At 41.5% G+C, this 22,922-nt stretch overlaps 1 protein-coding gene across 1 annotated transcript; it reads left to right on the forward strand.

Moving 5' to 3' along the window:
- Positions 1-3,205: 3,205 nt before the first annotated feature.
- T265_05816 (hypothetical protein) lies at positions 3,206-3,568 on the forward strand (the record flags this gene model as incomplete). The annotated part of the gene is made up of 1 exon (XM_009170923.1): positions 3,206-3,568. One exon carries the CDS (start codon positions 3,206-3,208, stop codon positions 3,566-3,568), a length of 363 nt encoding a protein of 120 aa, XP_009169187.1.
- Between the last annotated feature and the right edge of the window lie 19,354 nt (positions 3,569-22,922).

Below are 22,922 nucleotides of genomic sequence, written 5' to 3' on the forward strand. Positions count from 1 at the left end.
TTGGCAACAACATGCTCCTGTAGGCATGGTAACTGACCCACACAGTGTCTGGATGGTGCTGCAAAATTCCGAGCGCAGGCACTATGCTGAACGTCGGAACGTCGGAACGGGTGCGAAATATGCACTAGGCTTGATGCGCTGAACCTCCTTCTTGAAAGCCTCAAAATCACCTACCGATCGGAAGTGCTGGAGTAGAGCTGTCCAGGGGATTGTATGAAGAACAGGTCACTTTCTGTTGGCTCAAAAAACAACGGGAGACCACACAGATAAGATGTCGTTTCAAAACTTCTGCCATGCAGACTTCTCAGGAATGCGCATCTTTCTTGAACAAGTCACAATGGGACCAGCTCCAGTGGACAAACTATATAGGACCATTGTCCAAAAAGTTCACGAGGCTGACGCAACGCTCGTCCCAAAAACACCGGCACGCACTCGGAAGAACCGCAGGCTGCCAAAAAGGATTCAGCGACTTCTGGAAAACAGATCCCGACTCTTTTTCAAAAAGTTGACTACAGGGGATACAGAAGATGAGCTGGCATTTCGCAAAATGCGGAACCGCTGTAAATCAGAAATACTCAAATGGAACATACGAAAACAAGCCACCATTCCGGTCCTCGCTCGAAAAAACAAAGACGTCTTGTTCAAATACATGAGACATCGCCGCAGAAACAATCCATCCGCGTTCTCCTTGAGGGACAGAAACAGAGGCCTGACGAATGACCCAACAGTCGTGTCTGAGGTTTACAGAGAACACTATGCCTGTCCATACTCAGCCCCAGCGTCTTTGTCGCATCCACTCTTGTCAGGATGGAACTACGAACAGCTCCTAACCGACTTGGTCTCCGCCGTGGAGGACATTCGTCAACCCTTGCACAAGATCAACCCATTCTGCGCGTTGGGGCCTGATGAGGTCCATCCAAGGACCCTGAAGGAAACGTCCTCAACATTGGCAAATCATTTACACCTGGTGTTTCGTCAGTCGCTTGACGAAGGCCGTCTTCCCTCTGCTTGGAAGGAAGCGATTGTCACGCCAATCTACAAAGCTGGTGACCGACTATCGCCCGGTAGCTACAGGCCTATGAGCCCCACTAGCGTGGCGTGCAAGGTGATGGAACGCATTCTGAAGCGAGCTATCTTAGGTCACTTTGCTTACAGCAACCTGATATCTCCATCTCAACACGGATTTCTCCCACACCGCTCTTGCGTGACAAACATGCTCGTGTTTATGGACAGCTTAACCCAAGCCAAGGACGAAGGACTCATATTGGATGCCATATTTTTTGGCTTCTCAAAAGCATTTGATAGGGTCCCACACGTCCCACTGCTTCACAAACTCGAGTCTTACGGGATTCAAGGAAAAATCCTTCGCTGGATCAAGGCGTTCCTATCAGACAGATCATTCTAAGCGAGAATGGGCTCGATCTACTCTTCTCCAGCGCCTGTCTCCAATGGAGTCCCTCAAGTCTCCGTCCTGGGACCAGTGCTGTTTCTGATCTACGTCAACGACATCCCGGATGTTCTTGCGAGTCCATGTCTACTTTTTGCGGACTAGTTGAAATCCTGGAGTAGCAATGCTAGTGCCCTCCAAAGGGATGTAGACGCAGCCGGGCAGTAGTCGTTGGACTGGCACCTTCCTCTGAATGATGAAAAGTGCGTTCATATGTCGTTTGGAGGAGACTCAGCGAATGCCGTTGTTACGCATGGTGAGAAAGGACCAGAGAAAACACAATGAGGATAGATGCCAAAAAGGATTTGGGCATCTGGGTCTCCTTAAACTTGTTTTTCTCACTGCACCATGAGAAATCGGCCCAAAAAGCATTCGCCATTTTACGGATGATCCGACGCACCTTCTCCTCTAATGCTCGCATGGACTTCCAAATACTCTATGAGGCCTAAGTCAGACCGCTCCTGGAATACGCCAACCAAGTTGTCTACTCAGGACGCACGAAAGACATAGCCCTCATTGTGTGTGTCCGCCGAGCCGCCACGAGAATGGTTGCCGGTCTCAAATCCGTGGACTACGGAACGCGTCTCGTATGCCCGATCTCTTTCCCCTGAGCACCGTCGGCCTCCGAGGGGACCTAGTTCTTACTTATGCATCCGTGAATGCCCTGTTTGATCAAAGCTTGGCACACAGGTTTTTTACCGTTGACCCAGCAAACACAAGGCGGGGACAAATTAAGAAAATCTTCAGGCTCAGAGCACACACACTCATTAGATAAAGGTTTCTCTCATTTCGGGTAGTAGATGCATGGAAAGACCTTCCTCCGACGGTTGTTCATGCTCCTTCTAGAACCCAATTTAAAGCACCATTAGACACTTATGTATGCGAATCCTCGCGCTGGCGAGCATACTGCCCCGCGCTGAGAACAGTGCTACACCCTTTTTTCACTTGTGCTTTTCGGGTGAACAACAGCCACTGACTGACAAGAGCAAAAGCGACCCGGTAAACTTGGGCAATAGCCTCGATCATGTGTATCAATCCGTGAATCCGTGATCCCTTGCCGTGGTACCCGCTATGATTTTCAGTTCCGGCGTCGTGATACTACTTCACTTAATACAGTTCCATTATGCGTCATACAAATTATAATGTGTTCACCATTGGGCCAAATGCTCCCGTAAACTTACCTGGATGTATCCAGTTTAGCACAGCCTATGATATTTGTAACTGACTGAAAATAATTGGCCACACTGAAGGTTTCACTGCACCTTGACCTTGATACAGGCAGGCATTTGGAATGGATACTGGGTTATCGTGCTCGGTGATCCACATCATAAAATCATAAAAAAACCTCTAAGTATTCGAGTAAGGACGATTTTTGGTGCTTTACTATATCCTGGAGTTACATGTGAAGAAAATATATGGATTTACTGCTCAAAACGGATACAGTGTTATTGTACGAAGAAATACCGTGAGCATGAGCACATAAGTTTCCACAGCGACCAGGATTTTCGTCACTAGCGATGTCAGCCTAACGATGCATTAGGAATAACTAATGCATCATTAAGTTTGTCAGTATGTTGTGGATGATACATCTGACGATCAATCCTCGGCTTCTAAGAAGACCGATTTTCAGAATATGATGGTCCATATATGTCACATGAACTGTTGGATATATGCGAAGACACTTTCAGAATTTTTTCCTGGTTACTCATAATCTGCGTGCTAGAACATGCGAATAAGTTCTGAATATGTGGTCCCTCCATGGATGTCAGGCAAGTTGTCGAAGTGTGGAAGCTCACAGAAATGTTGAATCAGCTATTCAGACACACACAGAGCAGAAAACTATGGGATTTTGTCAAAACCAGACAAGTAAAGAACACCTTCGGACAAATCATGACTAACCTGAGTTCAAGCCATCCTACAAAAGCGCTGCAGGAAATACTGGAGCAAGATTCCGGAAGCATTGAACATGGCAAACAAAAACTCATCGTAACAAGGAGTTGGCTTGTCCGGATGCTTAAAACTTATTTAAGTTACGTTCTACAAACACAAAAGTCGCGGTGGACAGTCACGGCTAGCAACGAAATCTCCCCCGGTGACGGAACAATCGATGCGAACTCTTGAGGGCACTGAGATGCCGTGGCTGGAGGACCACACACCCAAAAAGACAAGAATGTATCCTACAATTTTTCAGCAACCATGGCAATGTGTAGCCGGTTAATAAATGCAGGAGATACGCTGGATGTATTGAACGTGGGAACATTCATGGCATTACCACGCAATGCTTTTAGGCCTCTCAGGGAAGGCTGAATTCTCTACCTGAATTAAACTTTCCTCTAGTCCCTAAAGGAACGAGTTAGGCGAGTTTTGGATGCATTTATGTGCACGCGTTAATTACTGTAACCGGCACGACATTGATTACTCAGTGGATGTTCCTGCATTACGAAGGCTTGTGAAGTCTGTCAGGAAATTGAGGAACATTGCATGATTGCACATTTGTGTACGCGCTTCCGCTGGATAGATCACACTACTTTGCTACATTCACTTCAACATACCGAAATTGTTGGATGTCTGAACATTTGGACGGACTCCCATGTCCGACAACATATGTCGAGTTAAAGGGTCCTTCTTTGAACCCAGACAGGCCACCAAGGAATTCCACAAGGGGTTATAAGCCGATTGTTTACGATGTTTACCGGTTCGCTGCAGACCTCCTGAAGTAAGGTCGTCTACTATTTGCAGTAATATAGAGCTATGTAAAAAGACAAACTCCACCACAGATGAGTTGAAAATAAAAGGCATTTGGTGTAATCTGACGAACTGGTGGTACTACAACTGCGTGTTATCATCGAAAGATCTGCGTCGATTGTAATGGGGTGCACTTGAGGTACACAAAAATACTGCGTTAAATTTGTGTTCGCTTCAGCGACTTGGACGGAACAAGGCTCAGGATCTCTCATGTTGAATAACATTTAAGTGGATCCACGTGATACAGCCAACGTCTCAGCATTGTGCAGGCTCAATAATATGTTTCAAAAAGTAGTTCTAAGCTATCAAGCGTGCTTAACGCATTCAGACTAAGCTTTACTCTCCCTGCATCCAAGGCAAGGAACGGTAACTGGAACATGGAGAAATGTTTAGCGGATGCATTATTTAAGAGCGTGGAGACGACTTTGCGGTCAGCGTGAGGCAGTTAAGCTTTTTGCGCCTACATACGGACAAACGTATATAGACGCAGAGCCATAGTGCTACTTTTTGTGGTTGAAAAGCCAGGTTCTACCGAAACAGAAAATGAGTGCTATCGGCTTCCTGAAAAACCCGATATTACAGAAATAGTGTGAGTAATCCGAAATTCCAAGACAGACATCGTGAAAGTTTAGTGTCATAGAAATATCCAAGTCTGGGGAAAACTGTTACGCATTTTGTACTGTTGAAGCAGGCCATCAGGATGAACAATCACAAGGTAACCATAATTAGATTTCAGGTAAAATAGGCTAGAGAGACTGACCGAAATGGGGCGTGTTGTACTAAGGGGAAAACCACTAGGCACGATGTTTTGCCTTACAGTAGTCGATATAGGTGGTTTGAAAAGCGCTCAAAGGGGATGCTGCGTAAAAATAACAGCAGCGGCGTGTAAAGGCTAACGTAAACCACGCGCACTGAAAAATCGCTTTGTTTTACGATAAGGTAGTGCACTGAAAAATCAAAATACTCAAAAAGTTACCATTCACAGATGGTGCTTCCAAGAGGCGCCGGAGCTGACTGTCAGTGCACCATCTTCTACACCCTATTTAACGCAAACTCCACCAAAAGTTTCTAGGGCGCTAGCAGAGAGACTATTTCAAAACATGTATCGTATGTGCAGCTGCCAAAGCCGTGTCCGTAAAGTTTCTCGAAGGAACTCAGGCCTACTACCTACAAGAAAAGACCAAGTACCAGACAGAGTTAGGTGCATGTCCACGGATATCTTATCGTCTGACGCTGTCAAAGAACTTGATAACGTAAATAGCAACAATCTTATTCTGTGAATAATCAATCTTGAAAACAACTGCTACCCTAAAGTTCTTTCTCCTTGTAAGCTGAAAATGTGGCGTGGGTTTTAAATAGTTGAGGACCGGACCATACTGTATAATGATGTCGATGGGCACTGAAAAATAGTAAACCGCACGCAAGTATCCAAAACGAACCACTCCTCATTGTCGGAACGGCAAAAATTGGGAAACGTTTTGCACAGGCAAACGGACAAAAACAAAAACTGGAGCAGGATATCGGGATATCTTTGCGCAAAACTCTACAGCTGTGCTCTGTGCATACCGTTTTCAAGCTTTATATGGAATGCGACAAAACAACAGTACTTCTATGCACCAGAATAAAAGGGCTTACCGATCATTGGCGACCGGTGCACCTCTCTTCGAGCACCCTGCAAGTGGAAGCAATGTATGTGCCACCTTCAACATTTTTACGTCAAACTATCGAGGATGTCGTAGGGATAAGTCACTGGTTCTCAATCTACTGCTTCTAGACGAGCGTCTAAATCTTCCACTTTTGTCTAAAATCAAAGACTTAGGGACGCTTCAAAGAGACATTCTCAAATTGAACGATGCTATTTCTAAAGACGTGTCGCGCACAGAATGGTTTTTATGAAGAGCAAAGTAACCGTAGCGCTGCATCTTTTTGGCGAATCAACTGTTTTGGGAAACGCGGGGCTAACAAAATTCAATCAAACCCCAAGGAGTCCAAGAGAAACAGACAGTCGTCTGTAGTGTGTTGTTTGTTTTGACGTTAATCTGGACTAAACATGGTTTCTTGAGGTCAAGTGATTTTTAACTTGTGGTCTAAAACAATTTTCACACTATCGTAAGCCTGCCTTTCGAAATATTTAACCTCTATCTACGGTTGTTGTTTTATATCTCATAAACAGCTTTTCCAAAACTGCCTGCTACTAATTCAGTGAGATTTTTAAGGATCTTTGAAACTTTGAAACTATACCGACACCTGCAGTTAGATTTCCACCAAAGTTGTTTCCTAACCACCTGCTGCAAAACTAAGACTCCCCGGTAAATCGCAGTGGGTGTTGTTTTGTTGCAACTTGTTCAAATTTGTGTGGTTGAATATTTGAATACACACAGACGCTGGACTTGATACACGTATTTCCTTATTCTTCCGCCACTTAATCACACTGTGCCATATTGCAACATTTGTTTACTTGCGTTAAGCCATATGTGACGGCCTCGCAAGGCTCAGTAGTTGTGGGTGCTACGTGCATGCTTCAGGGATGCACGAGATTGGCATCTGTGTGGTTCCTACGAAAGCCCATATTCCGACTGACGAGTTTTACTCTTTGATCTCTGAGTCCAACATTATGGTAGCAGCATCCAGTTATTAATGACCTAAAATAAGAAGAATGGCATCTGCTGTCAAATTTTTGTACCTCATGTTAGTCAAGAACGCCTGTCCGTGACCATACAGGAAGTTGCATCCTGACAAAGGCTTTAAAAATATAGAAACTCTCCATTGTGATTATGATGAAGTCAATTTGAGCATATCTTCGTAAAGCCTGCAAAATTCCTGATGGGCCTCAAAGATTCGCGAGTTTGCCATATATATATGCCGGTCGGTCCTTCGTTGCAATGCAATGCAATGAATCTATCGGTAAGCAAAACATTTGCATCTTAGTCGAATTAGTGTTCTTTGCACTAATAGTCAATGAAAATAGTCAAGAAATGGACTTTTCTACAATAGACTCTAGGGTGGCCTATTGGTTTTTAACAAATACCTGTCGCGTCATATGGTCAGTTGCTAGCTTCCATGACTTTTGGCCAAAAATAAACCAGGCTTCAGTACGAACCACCAGGCCGAAGGCACCTTAAAATTGAAAACCAGCCTTCGGAGCTGGAAAAAACCACAACGCGCAATCAGTTTTATAAGAATAAGCCGATTTTATTATCATTGTTTTATCATTTTTTATCATACCAAACCCAAAAAACACTTTACCTCGTAAAACCGTGAACAGGTCGTCAGCCTCAATCCGGAGTTTTTCAACCATTTTAAGCGCATTATAATATGAAAATTTCACACAACGTCGTCAAAGTTGTGTTTGCTGTATTAGGAACCCGCATACGTAACCCCCAAAAACTTACCAGTGAAGATTTATGTTTCGTTGACTCAAATCCACTGAAAATTTGTTATACAAAACTAGGCCGGCGAATTTATTTGGAAGTATATACGCAAAAAGTGTTTCATGTTAATCTGTGCATACACGAATTCTAAAAGTGTGTTTTTTTGGGCTTGGGACATCTAACAAAGAGCGGTGGCACGGACAGGGAATTCATAAACAGATGTGGACACTTGTAACATGCTATCGAGCCCATTGTCCCCAAAACTACAAACAACAATATGAGTTATGCGACGTTACCGAGTAGATGATGTGTATATTTTAAATATGGTTTATATATAAGCCAGAGTGCTCCTGGGTAAAAAAAACGTCAAATGCATCAATGTATCCGGAGAACGGCATGATATGCAGTAAAAGTAACACAAACCAAACGAATCACACACGTTTGAAGCATGAATTCATCAGAAGGTCCAGGATAATGTCAAAGGCGGATCAAATTTCTTCCTGAAATAACAGTAAGGGACCTTATCAAGAGCCAAATAAGCAATGTAATCAGCTGGAGTTTGCCACATACATAAGGTTACCTGGAAGCTAAAGCTGGTCACTGATAACGCCATCAATTACCTTCGGCAAATTTATAACGAAACATTGTAAGCAAATTGATACAAGTGGCCATAGAAGTCATGTGGATAACATATTAACCAAAGCATTCGACGATCTTTCAAACGGATTTATGTGAAAGCGATCAAAACTACGGACAAGAAGTTCACAAACCTAACGACGGACAAATCAATCATCTGGAAGACCATTACGTATAAAACGGAATAAAAAAATACTGCCAAATGAGAACAATCGGGGGTTGGATGTGAGAAGCGCAACCGAGCTAAAACTGAAGGACAGAAAGACTCACGCATTTCCGTTCTCCATGTGCATCCAGGAAGTCACATTGAACTGTTCAATTAAGAAGGACGAAAATCCTCCGAAGATGGGTGGCTTCTAATTGCGCTTCAGGTTGGAATCCACATAAATACCTGGGACTTATGAAATGCATGATCCCCTTTGCTTGCAACAGTTAACCGATTATGCGAAAAAAGAATAAAAATGCTCCAGAATAGATAAATGGTTCACCATCTAGTAAATCTCTGATAAGAAGCAGAAAACCTGGCAACCCACTCTTTGAATGTCTCAAAAGCATGACATTAATTTCCCTGAAAGCCTACTTCACCTCCTTCGTGTGAGTCATGCCCCGCCCTTTGTCTAGAGTAACATGCACCAAGCTGTAGTATCACTCCCTTCTCTATAGTTAGCACATGTGAACAGTTATATGCAAGCCCGGTTAGCCGATTTCAAAATTCTCGGCGCGTACCACGTAAAAATTTAATGAGTAAAATGGCAAAGCAAATAAAGTTGCCTTATGAGGTATGCTACCAGTGTGCTTTATTTATGTACATTCTGAGTAAAGCATATGTCGTTCTTCCACTAGAAAAGTAAATGTATTGTAACCAATTGTTTTTATTTTGTTGCAAAATTACGACACAGCTAATTTTTTTGCAGTTTATTTTATTGTAGTGAACCTTTGAGTGACTTGTGGAAAGGGTCTTTGAACTCACGGATAAAATGTTGCTAACGAATGCCATCATACTTTTCAGGAAAAGCACTACTGTCAAAGTTGAGCTAGTACTGCCAACAATTATGAAGAAACCTTCAATGTTCAGAAATGAGCACAATAAATCTCTTCGAAAGTTAACAAACAGCGATTTGGAATAGAGATGTCCATCGATTCAGAGGTAGGCTAATTATCTAATGTTTTACTCAGTTCAAAATCTCAAACCCTATCATGATTTTTCACCTTTTTACTATGCATTCACTACTTACTCCAGTTTTAGGCAAATAGTAGGTTTTTGTGAATGAGCGACTCTAAATCTCAGAAACAAAGTGCGGCAGATTAATCCTGACAGACTGATTTAGACCTAAGAGTACTTCTTGGTCGTCGGGTGTCTACAAGTTGTTCACTGTTTGAGAAACTAATAAAATACACCTCTTACAATATGCAATCAAACTGCACATCTTGTGAAGAGATTAATACCAGAATAAAATGTGCGTCGCGAGTTCCATCAAAATTGTGGTTAACACGGCATCTATGAGATCCTTTGAGCCTAAATATCCCAAAGAAAACTGGAAATTCTGTTCCAGTAGTAACGTCCAAATAATGTCCAGTCTTGAACCCAAAATCTCAAAGATTTGAGTGATTCGCCACTCGTTTTCACATGAGCTTTGTGTGCGTAATTGAAAACTAGTTAGACGATCATTAGAGGATTCTAGATGATATCCAGATTTTTAATCCTTGTGACTGTTTTCTTATTGAGGCTTTTAGTGTAGACTTAGAACCCCGTTTTCCCCAGATGTTTGCTGCAAATAAGCTTTTATTTGCCTACTCACTGAGCATCAGAAAACCAGCGCGCATTAATATTGAGCGATCAGCAGTTAGCCTTCAGCTACCCTCAAAGGCTACTGCTGGTAGTCACATCAACTGACGAGGGCTGGGCCACAAATAAAGATTTTTTTAGCTGGTAATCGACAGGTGGACAATAGACACATCGGCGAACAATGGGCCTTTGAGTTTAGCAATAACATATGGAGACGGTAGCACTTAGGAATAATCATCCACATCCTGTAAACTGAGTTCGGCGGTGAGGCTAGTCCTATCTATCATAATGTTCCTCAAAACAGCTAGGAATACAGCAGTTAGGCTCATGGCTACATTTTTCCTCCTTTGCTCCTTTATATTCAATTAGGTAGCACAACAAGAAAGTGCTAAGTAAAACTGGTGAAAACACTGAATTAGAGCGTGCCTTGGTCTCATCTGTGTATAGTTGAAGCCTAACCTAATGTTACTTAATGTGTGGAGTGACACGATGACAACCGGAGCAGTAGTCACGCAAAGCAAACGGCTACAATTTTCACAGGTGTAAGGTAGTTTTACTGAGACATTTTGTGAGTAAAAGTTTAGTCAGTTAGTTGCCAAATAAATTAGCTTGAAACTGGACACCACCACTTAGTCAGTAACCGTGTTGTCTTCCATTTTTTCCAAGTAAAGATGCCAGTGAAAAATTTTTTTATGAGCCAGGGCGTCTACTGTTGCGTGGTCAGTGCTGAACTGCGAGGACATTCGTGCACTGGTATGCTACATGTTTTTATCTTTCAGCAGCCTACAAACCAACAATAGAGAGAGAACAAGTTTTGCAAGACGAAACCCAAGCAAATTCTCAGCACTTTAAGTGTCAATTAGTTGGAATACCTTATCGCATTCATTAAGGATAAAAGTAAATAAACATTGCGTCTTGACATAGTTTTTTGGTCAACTTTGATTGATTTTTAAAAAAACATTAAAAGGGGGTCTCTACTTTAACGTTTTGCTTATTTTAAATGAAATGGAGAAGAATGAAAGGTATCCAAAATTATGAGGAGAAATTTGGCCAAATTTTCGTGTTTAACTTGATTAAATTTTCTGTGCGGGTGGTTGAGAAGCGAGATTCGTAAAAGAAAGAATAAAAGCAGCCAGCTGTTCACAGGTTGAGTTAAACAAAGTGTAATTAAATTGGTTATTTTCAGTAGGTCGAATAAACCAGGTGAATACCTTTACTTAAATCCAGGGGAGTGCCTGCAAGCATACCTCACAGCTGAGGACTAAACGTTTTGATGACATAATAGCAGCACAAACAGATGATACCTACTTCCTCACAAATACTGTGTCAACAGTTATTTAACTAACTAACATGCCTCACACTTATGTGAGGGTTAGATGGAAGTTTAAGGTATTCCAGCGCCAGTCGTCTGATTAGTAATTCAAATATCTGCTATACCTTCTGCTTACGGCGTTTCATAAGAGTACCTTTTGTTGATGTATCTGGTCAATTCGTTTAATTTTCACTTGGCTTGCAGTGCATCTGAGCACTCATAGTCTTGCTGAACACTTCATAGACCTGGAGTCAAAATTAGCCAACGACGGACCGGCCCTACAGTGAGTTGTACCACAAAAGTACATTTCCGTATCAAGTTAGCTCGCGGCGAATTTAATTATCGACAGACTGGCTAACAACAAATCGGACAGAGATGAGTTAGGTCGCAAAGATATTCTCGGACTAAACCGATCGATCGCAAAAGGAAATGAAGTGCCGTTAGGTGGTGGCATGTGTTTGTCTTTGAGGCCAGATGGATTTGAAAATATCGGACGAAATTTAGGTGGCCATGTGACCTAACACCGTGTATTTGGCACATAGTTTTGCTAAATCCGGTGACCTCAGAGGGTCAAGTACAGTCTAGCAAGAAATAGTTTCCGGCGCAATGAGAATAAGTTGATGGTGATATTAGAAGCGGTGTGGCTGAAAGCAGAAGGCTGGTCCGAAGGGCTATTGGCACGTTAAAACGAAAGCCATATAAGATTTACTTAGTCCGAATAACAAACGCAGGCTGGGCATTGAAAGCAAATAAATTTCAGTAAGCAAGCAGTCGTAAATTACTAAAGGAGAGTTTAAAACCTGGATGTAGAAATTGCACATTATCCGCAACGACCTACTGAATTGTACATCAGAGTTAGCTGGGGATTTCGAACCTCTAGGCTCACGTAATACCGCTTTTCAATAGGTCTCTAAACAGGACTTTCATTTTTTGAAAATGGATGAGAGGCCATCACTTCGGTTCACAGCGCTTGGTTTTCCCATGTATTCATATGCGCTGTTACGCGTAAAAGTGCAGTGTGTGATTTGACGAAGTTAGAGGAAGCTTTCATTAAACAGGTCCTGTGCTATTTAGTAAATGAATTACTCATAAGGTTGCTGAAAAGTCTTCGACAGCCCACGACCGGTTTCGCCCTTGTTGGCGCTCATCAGTTAGGCGCAGTCCCCGAGTTTCCGTCAACCTTATGTTCTATTTGAATCCTTTATGAAAATATACTGTGATATATCGAATATCGTGCCAACTGAAACATGAGGCGGCCTGTGTGCAGTTTTTTCAGTTGTAGAATACCATAAATGAGAGATTCATTTGAGTCTCTCGTGAAAACCAAATTGATTTGCAAAAACAGACTAGTTAAGTTTCAAGTAGATCATAAGGTTGACAGAAACTCGGGGACTGTGTCTACCTGATGAACCTTAAGAAGAGCGAAACCGGTCGTGGGCTGTCGAAGAGTTTTCAGCAACCTTATGAGTAGTTTTCTTTATGAAAATATACAGCGATATCTCGAATGTCGTGCCAACTGAAACATGAGGCGGCCTGTGTGCAGTTTTTTCAGTTGTAGAATACCATAAATGAGAGATTCATTTGAGTCTCTCGTGAAAACCAAATTGATTTGCAAAAACAGACTAGTTAAGTTTCAAGTAGATCATAAGGTTGACAGAAACTCGGGGACTGTGTCTACCTGATGAACCTTAAGAAGAGCGAAACCGGTCGTGGGCTGTCGAAGAGTTTTCAGCAACCTTATGAGTAGTTTTCTTTATGAAAATATACAGCGATATCTCGAATGTCGTGCCAACTGAAACATGAGGCGGCCTGTATGCAGCTTTTTTCAGTTGTAGGACATCATAAACGAGAGATTCAGATGAGTTTCTTGTGAAAACCAAAGGTCATATGCTACATAAGTCTGAATAATAGCCTCGGATGAACGCGTAACTCATGTCCAACCAAGGGATATTAGGTGTATTCACATATTCACTATTTGATAATAGGCTGCATTGTTATACCAGAATGCAAAAAGGCGAACTCAGTCAAATATAAATATACAGATAACATAGATGGAAGTTACCGAAGTCCTGAGTACTTGATCTTTTAGTTAAGGTTCGAAAGCTTGGCTTTAAAAGTGCAGAAGTTAGATTTTTTGGTCAAATAATAGTCTTATACGCAGGAAAAGTAGGCAGAATTATATTCAACACTTCATTTTTGTGGGTTAGCTACAGGAATGCATGAAATTGTGCCAGTGTCACTGATCTGAAAATTCTTCATGATTACTCGGAGTCATACTATTCAGTTCAGACTGAAATGAAACTCCTAGACAAGACAGCTAGTCCTGTCTTAGCACATTAGTGACGGTGTCCCTCAACTGTGGTTGGTCATGAGTTTTGTCTGCGTAACCTGAGACGACTGGAACTGACTGCTGCACCGTCCCAACGCGTATCATTCTGAAGGGCAAGTGTTGTTTGATGGATAACGCAGAGAGCAATCGAACGGTCACCATGAACGATGCAACAGACGACGGAGCATGAAACCTTCACAAGCTTAAATCGGAGAAGTTGGTGTGGGACTTACAAGCAGTATTGGTTCAAATTATAGCTGGTTCCAATGGGTCATATCAACCCATATTCAAAGAAACACAACTTCTGACCCTCCAACTTGCTCAGCTAGCATTTGACGCAAAATGTCTTGAAAATGTCTAGTAACAAACGTCTTCCTCTTAAATTACTTATTTTGTGGGCTAGCCTCTCAGGGCTTAACAGACAATACACTTCAAGGGGTACCCAATCTGATATCAGTCTGTTAAAAAATTAGTTCTGAAACTCTACATGATTGAAAACTGGGAAACGTCCATGCTGGTGCAGTACAAGTTGTAACCAGTAATACATGCAGCGTTCGACTCGGTTCTGCAAACTAGAATGAAGGCGGTACTACGTCGACATTTTTAAGCACTGATTTAGTTTGGTGTGTGTAATAATCAAAGCTACAACAAACGAGATCCTCTGAATGCTGCGACGAGTTTAAAACCTGGGGAAATCCCTACGTGATGATCAGAGTTAGCATTCAGTTATGCTGTTTTCCGAACAAAATTGGTATCATTTTGGGTAGACAGGTTTAACATAGAGAAACGCGCGTGAAAAAACTATTGACCCAGGATTCTGCTTAAGATACAGTTCAAATTAGTACGGCATGTTTTGGAGGAACTCCTTGACAGGTCCATGCCAGCAGGGATGGTGTACTTTTAGCTTGTAAAGGAGCCCGGATGAGCAGTTTACGGGTTTGCTTGAACATTATGTTCATGGCTTCTTAATTCTTCTGGTATTAATATCCAATTCTAGGAGATGTAGGGAACGGTCTTCCTTGCCTTTGGTCTACTTGCAATTCAACAATGTGATCTACGTTTGTGCAGATTTGACCGATCCGGGGTTTGGTTTTCTTCGGGGTAAACATTATGATATTTGTTTTGCTGTCATGCATATGAGGCTCGCAGATGTACATTATTTTGTAGGTGCCAAACAGAAGCCGAGAGGGTTTTGGTACTATACTGCACAGATAGATTCATACAGAATCAAATGATTTATCGTTTTTTCAAAGAGTCAAGAACCTTTGAGAAAAACTGAGGTCTGCAAGGAGTGAATTAGAGGCGGAAAGCTTTAGCGAACGCCGATGGGCTTCTTTGAATGTGTGATACAAATCGGAATCAGTTGACCAGATGACACGGTTTTTGGGTTAATACATCAGCAAACTGCCTGGTCCGCGGAGTTGCCACTGCTACAGTATCACTTTTTACTTTCAGCCTATTCGCATAACCACAATTCCCCTTGATTTTTAGGAAAACACCGATCGTTTGGCAACATGTGCTCAAGCGTTCCACCTAGTGTAAAAGTGTAATCAACACACCCTCTAACTGATCGAGACCTCACAAGTTGCCGTCACATTTGTGTCTCAAATATTGATTGAGTGCTGGGACATTAAAACAAACAATGACCATGCTGTGACAACTTTTAGATCCCTGTATGTACGACTGTGACTTTCACCTTAGGTACGCTTTAAATAGAAATAGATCAAGTAATGGAAACTCTGCCGTATATTTCCAGTAAATATGAGCAGTTTAGCTGGGGCAGAGCGGTGCGATTCAGCACCACTTTTGAGTAGCGCCTGATGGATACTTGGATCACCCAGTGGCTCTTTATGCTAAATGGGGTTCCAAGCTGAGGCACACTATCTTGACACAGCGCGTCTAGAGAGAAGGCTTTGAAAACATATTGTCCTGTGTTTTAGCGGCTTGTTTCTATCATTCTACAATCCTTGATTACCTCGTAAATCACTAATAGATATTCTCTTCAGTATTGTTTTGTGATTTACATTGAACAGTTTTTGTGCTTTCTAGCCTGAAGTAGCCTACTGAATTCCTCGAACACTCTGGTTGCGTATGTCCCATCTGTCTATTTACAGGCTTTGTTTTAGCTGACATGTTACGAACCACCCAGTCGTAAAACGCCCAAATGCTTAAGGGATACGGTGCTCCATATCAAGAAGTGACAGAAGCTTTTCTAAGATTTCGTGCACACGTTCCGAAGCAGCACAGTCGGAGTTCCCGATGCTGCGAGCAGTTTTCTTAACCCCATCCAGCTACGATCAGTATCCTCAGGAGATTATGATCATAGCGTGCAACTGCTCGTTCCCTTTGCTCTTGGTTCCCTGCCTCTTCTTCAGTTATTACTGAGAAACAACTGATAACTGGTATGGGACTATAAAAGGCCCTAACTATTATCAATAGCTTTCAGTCAAAATAAATCAATCGCCAGCGTGTCTCCGGGGGACAAAGGTGTCACACGTGTGCATCCAATTTTCTACCAGTTGCTAATCATTTCTGCGCGTTGTGATGGATAATTAATTTTGGTGACGGTTTTTGGTCTTTTAGACGCTTTGCAACCACAGGCAAGATGGGATGATTTTAGCCATATTTACCTTGTTTCTATCAGATTAGAGGGAAAAGCTCATTAGTTTGTATTTTCTTCTACTAGGCTATACAAATCTGTAGATATAAACTGCTTGACAGTTTGGGCTAATTGCGTTAGAGAGTTTCCAGAATTATTAGGTTGGCCCTGGGCAGAGAGCTAGGTCAAGTTTTCCAAATTAAACTTTGTTAGACAACTGTGCTTTTCTGGAATTAAGTCTTTGGTTTTACAAAACATTACATGGGGAGCCAATCAACTTCTGATCATTTGGCATGTACTGGTGCCATCCCCTAATTTCAAGTAGATAGTAGTTTGAACCGAAAGGCCTTTGCCGACCACTGTATGATGTTTTTTTGGCCACAGTAGTTTGGGCTCGAATTTCTCTGGATATTTTTTCAGACGCATACTCCAAAGATTCACAAACGAGCAATCTTGTTAGCATTGCATAGAGTAAACTTATTTGTGAGATAAAGTCTCATTTTGAATTTCATACCTTCAGAATTTTCACTAAAAAATCATTTTCTTCAGCTTTTATTGTCATTGGTGTTATTTTAGGGGCAAGATGGCTCAAGTGGTTAGAGCGTAAATTTACTAATCGGAAGGTCCGTGGTTCGAACCCGACCTCCGCCTCTCGACTTCCACTGTCTGGTAGTATCCCGGCCCTCGCGCTTACTTCGGATGGCATGACAGCTAAGCACAGGAAATGTGTTACAGCTGAACGATTGGTGTTGTTTTTCAAAATATTTCACCCCAAAACAGTTTGGATTAGTGTGAAAAAATCACGTATACTTGGTACAGAAGAAGTAGGAGAACTTAAGGATTTTTAATTGTCAAATGAATTAACCAACGAAATTTTATTCTTGGAAAGCAAAATTCCTAGTTTTTAGTTCGGCATAAAATTTAGCAAGGAAGATGGCTGTCGGTTCAAATCAAGATTACTTGTCTTATTGCAATCAGACAGTTGGGTTTATCGGTAAAAATGTAGAAATAAACGGAAAGAGGAGAACACACAAGATCACTGCATGTGTTTATGCCTTTGATTCTTCATTACACCGAGCGCTCACCGTGAAGATGCCAAATTATCTAAATTGCTCTTAGTACTGGAGTAGACAAACTCTTGATTACATGTGCATTTGCCAGCTACCAGTGACCAAACTGCCAGTATGAGTCGAGGGAAGATGTCAATATATTCCATGTTTTCAACCGTCTTCCTCAAGAGAGACCTTTTTGGAACTGTGCTTTGGTCTGCCGTGGATCTGGTATAATTTATTTAGGAGTATACATAAATTAGAATCTCCTTTGCCAGTGCTCATGTGGGAGTTATGCAGATTTAATCAGGCTTGGACAGGAAACATCCATGAATGTTTTCTCACTGATACTTGAAAAATTAGTTAAAGATCAGCAGCAAAACTCGACTGATTTCGTGGATGTTCGGATTGTATTGCTTAATCACCAGATTTATCACTTCTCCTGAAAGCCACTTTGCTCCAGAGCTTTGTTAGAATTTGGTTCTTCGGTAGTTTTCAAATATGATTGGACGTCAGGAAAATTGAACTAATCAATTTCGATCAGGTCTTGGATACGACGTTTGGTAATCGCCATGTAGATATTAATGCAAGGGTTAGATCCTGCCGTGTACATCAAAATTCCATTTTAACTGAGCAGTTAACAGGAAAATGACAAGTTTTCCTAAAATGGAAATGCGTTTGGCGGTAGGCTGGTAACTGTTAGACGTTTATGAATTCCATCTTAACTTTGGTGCAAAGAAGACGACTGTTAGGTGGATATGTGGGCCAAGAAACCTAATCTAAAATGATGTAGTGAATAAACTTCGTGTGAAATAATGCACAAAAGATCTAGTCCGCTGCATCTTCTTTTAGGTTCCACTGATTTGTGACAGAAAGGTTGATTGGGACTAGCCATAGTGCTAAATGCAATAGCTCCAACAAAGCAACTGCAGTTAAATGGAAAAAGACTGATTACATTGTTGATCACCAGTTTCTGCTTAAACTGTTCATATACGCAATATTTTGATTTTAAAGGCTTGTAGGTGCTGCAAAAAGGATTTGGGAAAAAAATAGACCGCATAGTCACTACAAATCCTTTAGTTTAGATGAGTAATATTGTTAAAAACAATAGCCGGTTTGGTTACGTACATCATGCTGATTGACATTGTTTCCATGGAATTCTACCGAAGTTTTCATCCGGTTTTCACTATTAATGCAAAAAGTACAAACAAGACATTGTTGTTAAACAGCTGAACTAAAATCGTTTGGTCAGCGAGCATGATTAACTTGATCTCAGCGTTGTGTTGGACCCGGAAGCTAATGGAGAATTTGTCCAACTGAAGGCTTTGAAGTGCTTAGGTTTTGTCGTCATTTTGATCTTGAAAATTCCAGCGTTCTAGGGTGTTTGGAGAAGTAAATTGCATTGAGTAGCTGCAATCTACACGCAGCTTGCAGTGAAAATTAGAGGAATAACATTTGACACGAAAGAAGACAATTGGATAGACTTTGACTGGTAAATTTAATGCACGATAATCCCTAAAAACTGCAAGATAAGGAAGAATCTTTCTCAGATGTTTAAGATTATCTAGAAAATATCTGTGAACCAGTCACTTGTTTTGGACGGTGAAACTTTCAAGTGCTCAGAGACTCACCTTTATTGAAGAAGTGGTTGTGGATAGAAAACAACCACTCTCTTGATGGACAAAAACTGAAGATTATTTCAGACCAATCTGGAATTTAATTTCAAACAGTGGCTCATGGCACGTGACCACAAGAAATCTTCGGACGTTTGCAGGATCGGAAACCATAAACGCTTACCTGAACAAATATTTCAAGGTTAGTTGACATTAAACAACTCCTAAGTAAGCGTTAAGTAAAGGGCACTAATTAACCGGTTTCTTTTTAGCCCTTCAGCAAAATGTTCTCCACACCATGGCAAAATGTTTTATTTACACAAAAAACAGCTTCCTCAACGTCTCCTCGTACATTTTTGGTAGTGTGATGAGATTTGGGACGCAACCGCGTGACATGGATTTCATGGATGGAAGATAGGCTGCGCTAAATCCTGTCCAAGCACTGTTGATTAGCCACTCGTTGCCAGACCGATGAGTATTCAAACTACTGGCCAGTGGCCTCAAGTTCGAGATTCCCTGGAGTTTTTTTAAAAATGAACACTGACGATGGTTCTCGATAAAAGGAAAACACCTGTACTGTGCTTGTCTCGGCATGGATTGGCTTCCATTTTGTGAAGAAATGGTTAGTAAAGATTCCTCATGCTTTGTTTGGTACAGAAAAAAAGTCAAGAACTTCCCAGGTAATGAGATAAATCTGTCATTCATAAAGTGAAAAGCTTTTTTTTGCAGATCAAAGCCTGCAGGTTTTACTGCGTTTTCTTGGTAGCTGAACTACAAAACGTACAACAACATGCTCAAATGTAAGACATTGGGGGGAAGGTAACAATTCCAAAATGGCTTATTGGAGTAGTCGCGTACATTTGGTAGTATGGATTCAAAGTCCCATACCCATCGGAGTATACACTAAAAATGGGATCAAACGTGAGTAAATGTTTGCTCTCAAATCCACCGCAGAAAACTTGTTTTGGGCGATTTGGAGAGCTATTTGAACCAGGGATGTGGATGCACACGTATGCTGTCCGATCCTTATGTTCTTTTTTCATGATTTATTTTAAAAGTGACACAAAAGTGGTTTTTCGTTTCCTTTTTAACAGCATTTCGTGATTTCCGGAACATCAAATAGATAAGATTTCTCCAAGTTTTTACTCTTGTTTGATACACAGGACTGGTATGGTTCTCATAAGGGACAGCAATTGAAGAAATCTCTTCGATATTTTGAATTAGTCCAACACGTATCACGTGAATCCGTTAGCAGATCTATTTGGGATGGGTCCATCACTGGGGTATTGTAAAATATTTTGTACAATTTTCCAATTCTGATGGGTTTACATTTCCGAAAACGGTTCACTTTTATGTCTAATTCCACGTAGAACTAGTTGTTTTTTGCAGTGGACACTTCCCTGCTGTACTGCCAATAAACAATACAAAGTGTGGAGATGTGCGAAGTTGAATCGTGTAACTGGAGTTACATATGCTTAGCTGTGCATTTTTCTATTTACAGACGGAATTCTACACACAGCTGGAGAGGCTAGAAGGGCACTTTTTCAATGGAAATTACAACAGCGAAGCACCGGTAGGTCAGAACGATATAAGTGTTTATGCTCTCACCCATTACGTATCTCGTTGGAAGTAAAAGTCGGGACTTAAAACTGCACGGTTCTAGCAACAAAAACATTTTATTGCCCACGAACAGTCAACGGTTTCTAAACAATTCATAAAACGTCATCCACCATTAGGTACATGTGAAATAACTGTCTTACATACTATATTTGTTTTTATTTCATCGCTCTGGACAAGAAATACTGGTTAAAATGACATTTGCACCTATGAAGTGAATTACGGTGCTGATATTTCTCAAGGTTCTGGCACTTAGTTTTCAAAGTACTTTGCGCCTTCTGTGACGTATGCTTTGTTTCAAGAGTGTTGATTTGTATTATTTGAGTCAAAGTGTAAGCCGCATATCGTAACATGAATGATCAAAGGCTTAGTGGCACTGGATCTTGTTCAAGTGCAATTTATTCGCACTGAAACGGGCAACTCATTAGTTTGGTAATTTTGCTGTCCCAACAAGTTTTCAATGCCGTTAATGCCCAGGAGCTGACTAGTTTTGTTCAAGCAATCCAACAATTTTACAACCAGACTGAAATCCAGCTACGGTGAACAATTATCTCTGACCGGGCTTTCTTGAGCCATTGCTGGATTAGTGTTTCATAAAACCAAGAACCTCCTAGTTCCACGTAACATATGCACAATACTTGCGAAGATAACGAGCTGATTACACTGCTGTTTGCTAATCATGCGGCCACTGGTCTGCTCGCCGAGCCCACCGCCTTATGTGCAGGCATTTCGACACTAATGTAGAACATATCATCAGTGCAGACTCCAGCCAATATCAGTTGGCATATTTTGCAAGGAAAACGGCTCCTTCTCAAAAAAAATGTGCTGTTATCTATCGTTAAGTTATCAAATCCTAACAGTACATTCGCTTCGAGAAGGCAAAGCTTTTGATGAAAAACAGTTTCCGAATGAGCTACAGAAAAGAATGTTATCTGTACACAGTCAAAAGTTGCAATTAAGTGAAAACTGGAAGCACAGTCTTTATGGTGGGTTAGATGAAAATAATCGTGCCATATAGGAGAGAGTGTGTGGAATAAATTCAGAATAACTATTGGGGTAGTTCTGATGGCGAAATTTCACAGGTCAGATAACCAGTAAAAAGGCCAAGAAAAGTTGGCTTTACTGGTATTTTTCCTGCAAGTGCGAATAGTGAGTTCTCTTGGCAAGGTATTCATTTAGCCGCCATGTGAAAGTCATGTAAAACCAGGTAAAAGCCGAAGATGGAACAATGTGCATGGCAGCATAAATGTCGCATAATATTTCGGCGCAGCCTCTAGAGCAGCGCTGCAACCACTGAAGCATCAGAAACGCTGAAGGAATGGATGGGTTAATTGGTCAGCAATTGCCTATGAAATCATTAAATTAGGTAAAATGTCTTAGTGGAAGTGTCCGGGAGCTCTTGTAAGGGAACTAGGAATGCTAGATAATCGGTTTGTTGAAAACCAAAAGTGGCTACTGGTGTTAGATCCTTGTTTTGTGGTGTTTACTACTGAGTTGTACACCAAAAGTGTGAGCCCCAAACGCTCGTTTCTACATGAATTGGATACAACAGAATTAAAACGCATTTCTACTGGTGACCCGAGGCTGAAGGGGATTTGTTGGGTCTCAAAGAACTATCAACAAATGTAAGTAATGACTTTCCGCATCAAATACACTTTTTTCAAATGACGCAATAAACTGCTCATATTTTGTTCCAGCTTTTCCTAGTAAGACAAACAGCGTTTGCTATAATGTAATGAACTCAACCTCTTTAGGCTTCTTGGGCCAAGGTCATCTTCAGCTTTATACTAAAAAAGATTTGCATCGGTTCTTTTGATCGTTCTATCTACCAGTAGGAATTTTCTCAACATTTTGTTCAGAGAAAAATGAATCGAAACCCAATTTGTGGAGCATGCAGTCGTACGATCCTTGGAAACGACGTGGTTCATATTCCGGAACAAACGTTTCACGATTCCTGCTTTCGCTGTCAGAATTGCGGCTTCGATTTAAGGTGAGCCTATTGTTTAAAGGCTCATTTTGCTGAAACTCAACAAAGAAGCTTGGCCCTGGTTTGGCGTGCCTCAATGTTGACGATTCTTTCCAAGCGTCTCATCACTTGATTATTTTTCACTGTCTGGTTTAGCATTCTACAGTTAATAATGATAAAATAAATAAGCGTTCAGCTGTAGCACCCTTCCGGTGCCTAGCTGCCATGTCACCCGAAGGAAGCACGAGGGCTGGGATGTTGCCAGGTTGCCCAAGCCTAGACAGGGGGAGTCGAGTGGCGGAGGTCGGATTCGAACCACGGACCCCTTGATCAGTAAATTCGCGCTCTAACCACTTGGACCGTCTCGCCCCGGTTCTATAGGTGCATAAATTTTTATGTGGTCCTGTATTTTGGAAGTGCCAAATGTTTCACGATCGGGTTTTAGCACAGGT

Source organism: Opisthorchis viverrini (assembly GCF_000715545.1).
Source record: "Opisthorchis viverrini unplaced genomic scaffold opera_v5_112, whole genome shotgun sequence".
NCBI lineage: Eukaryota > Metazoa > Platyhelminthes > Trematoda > Opisthorchiida > Opisthorchiidae > Opisthorchis > Opisthorchis viverrini.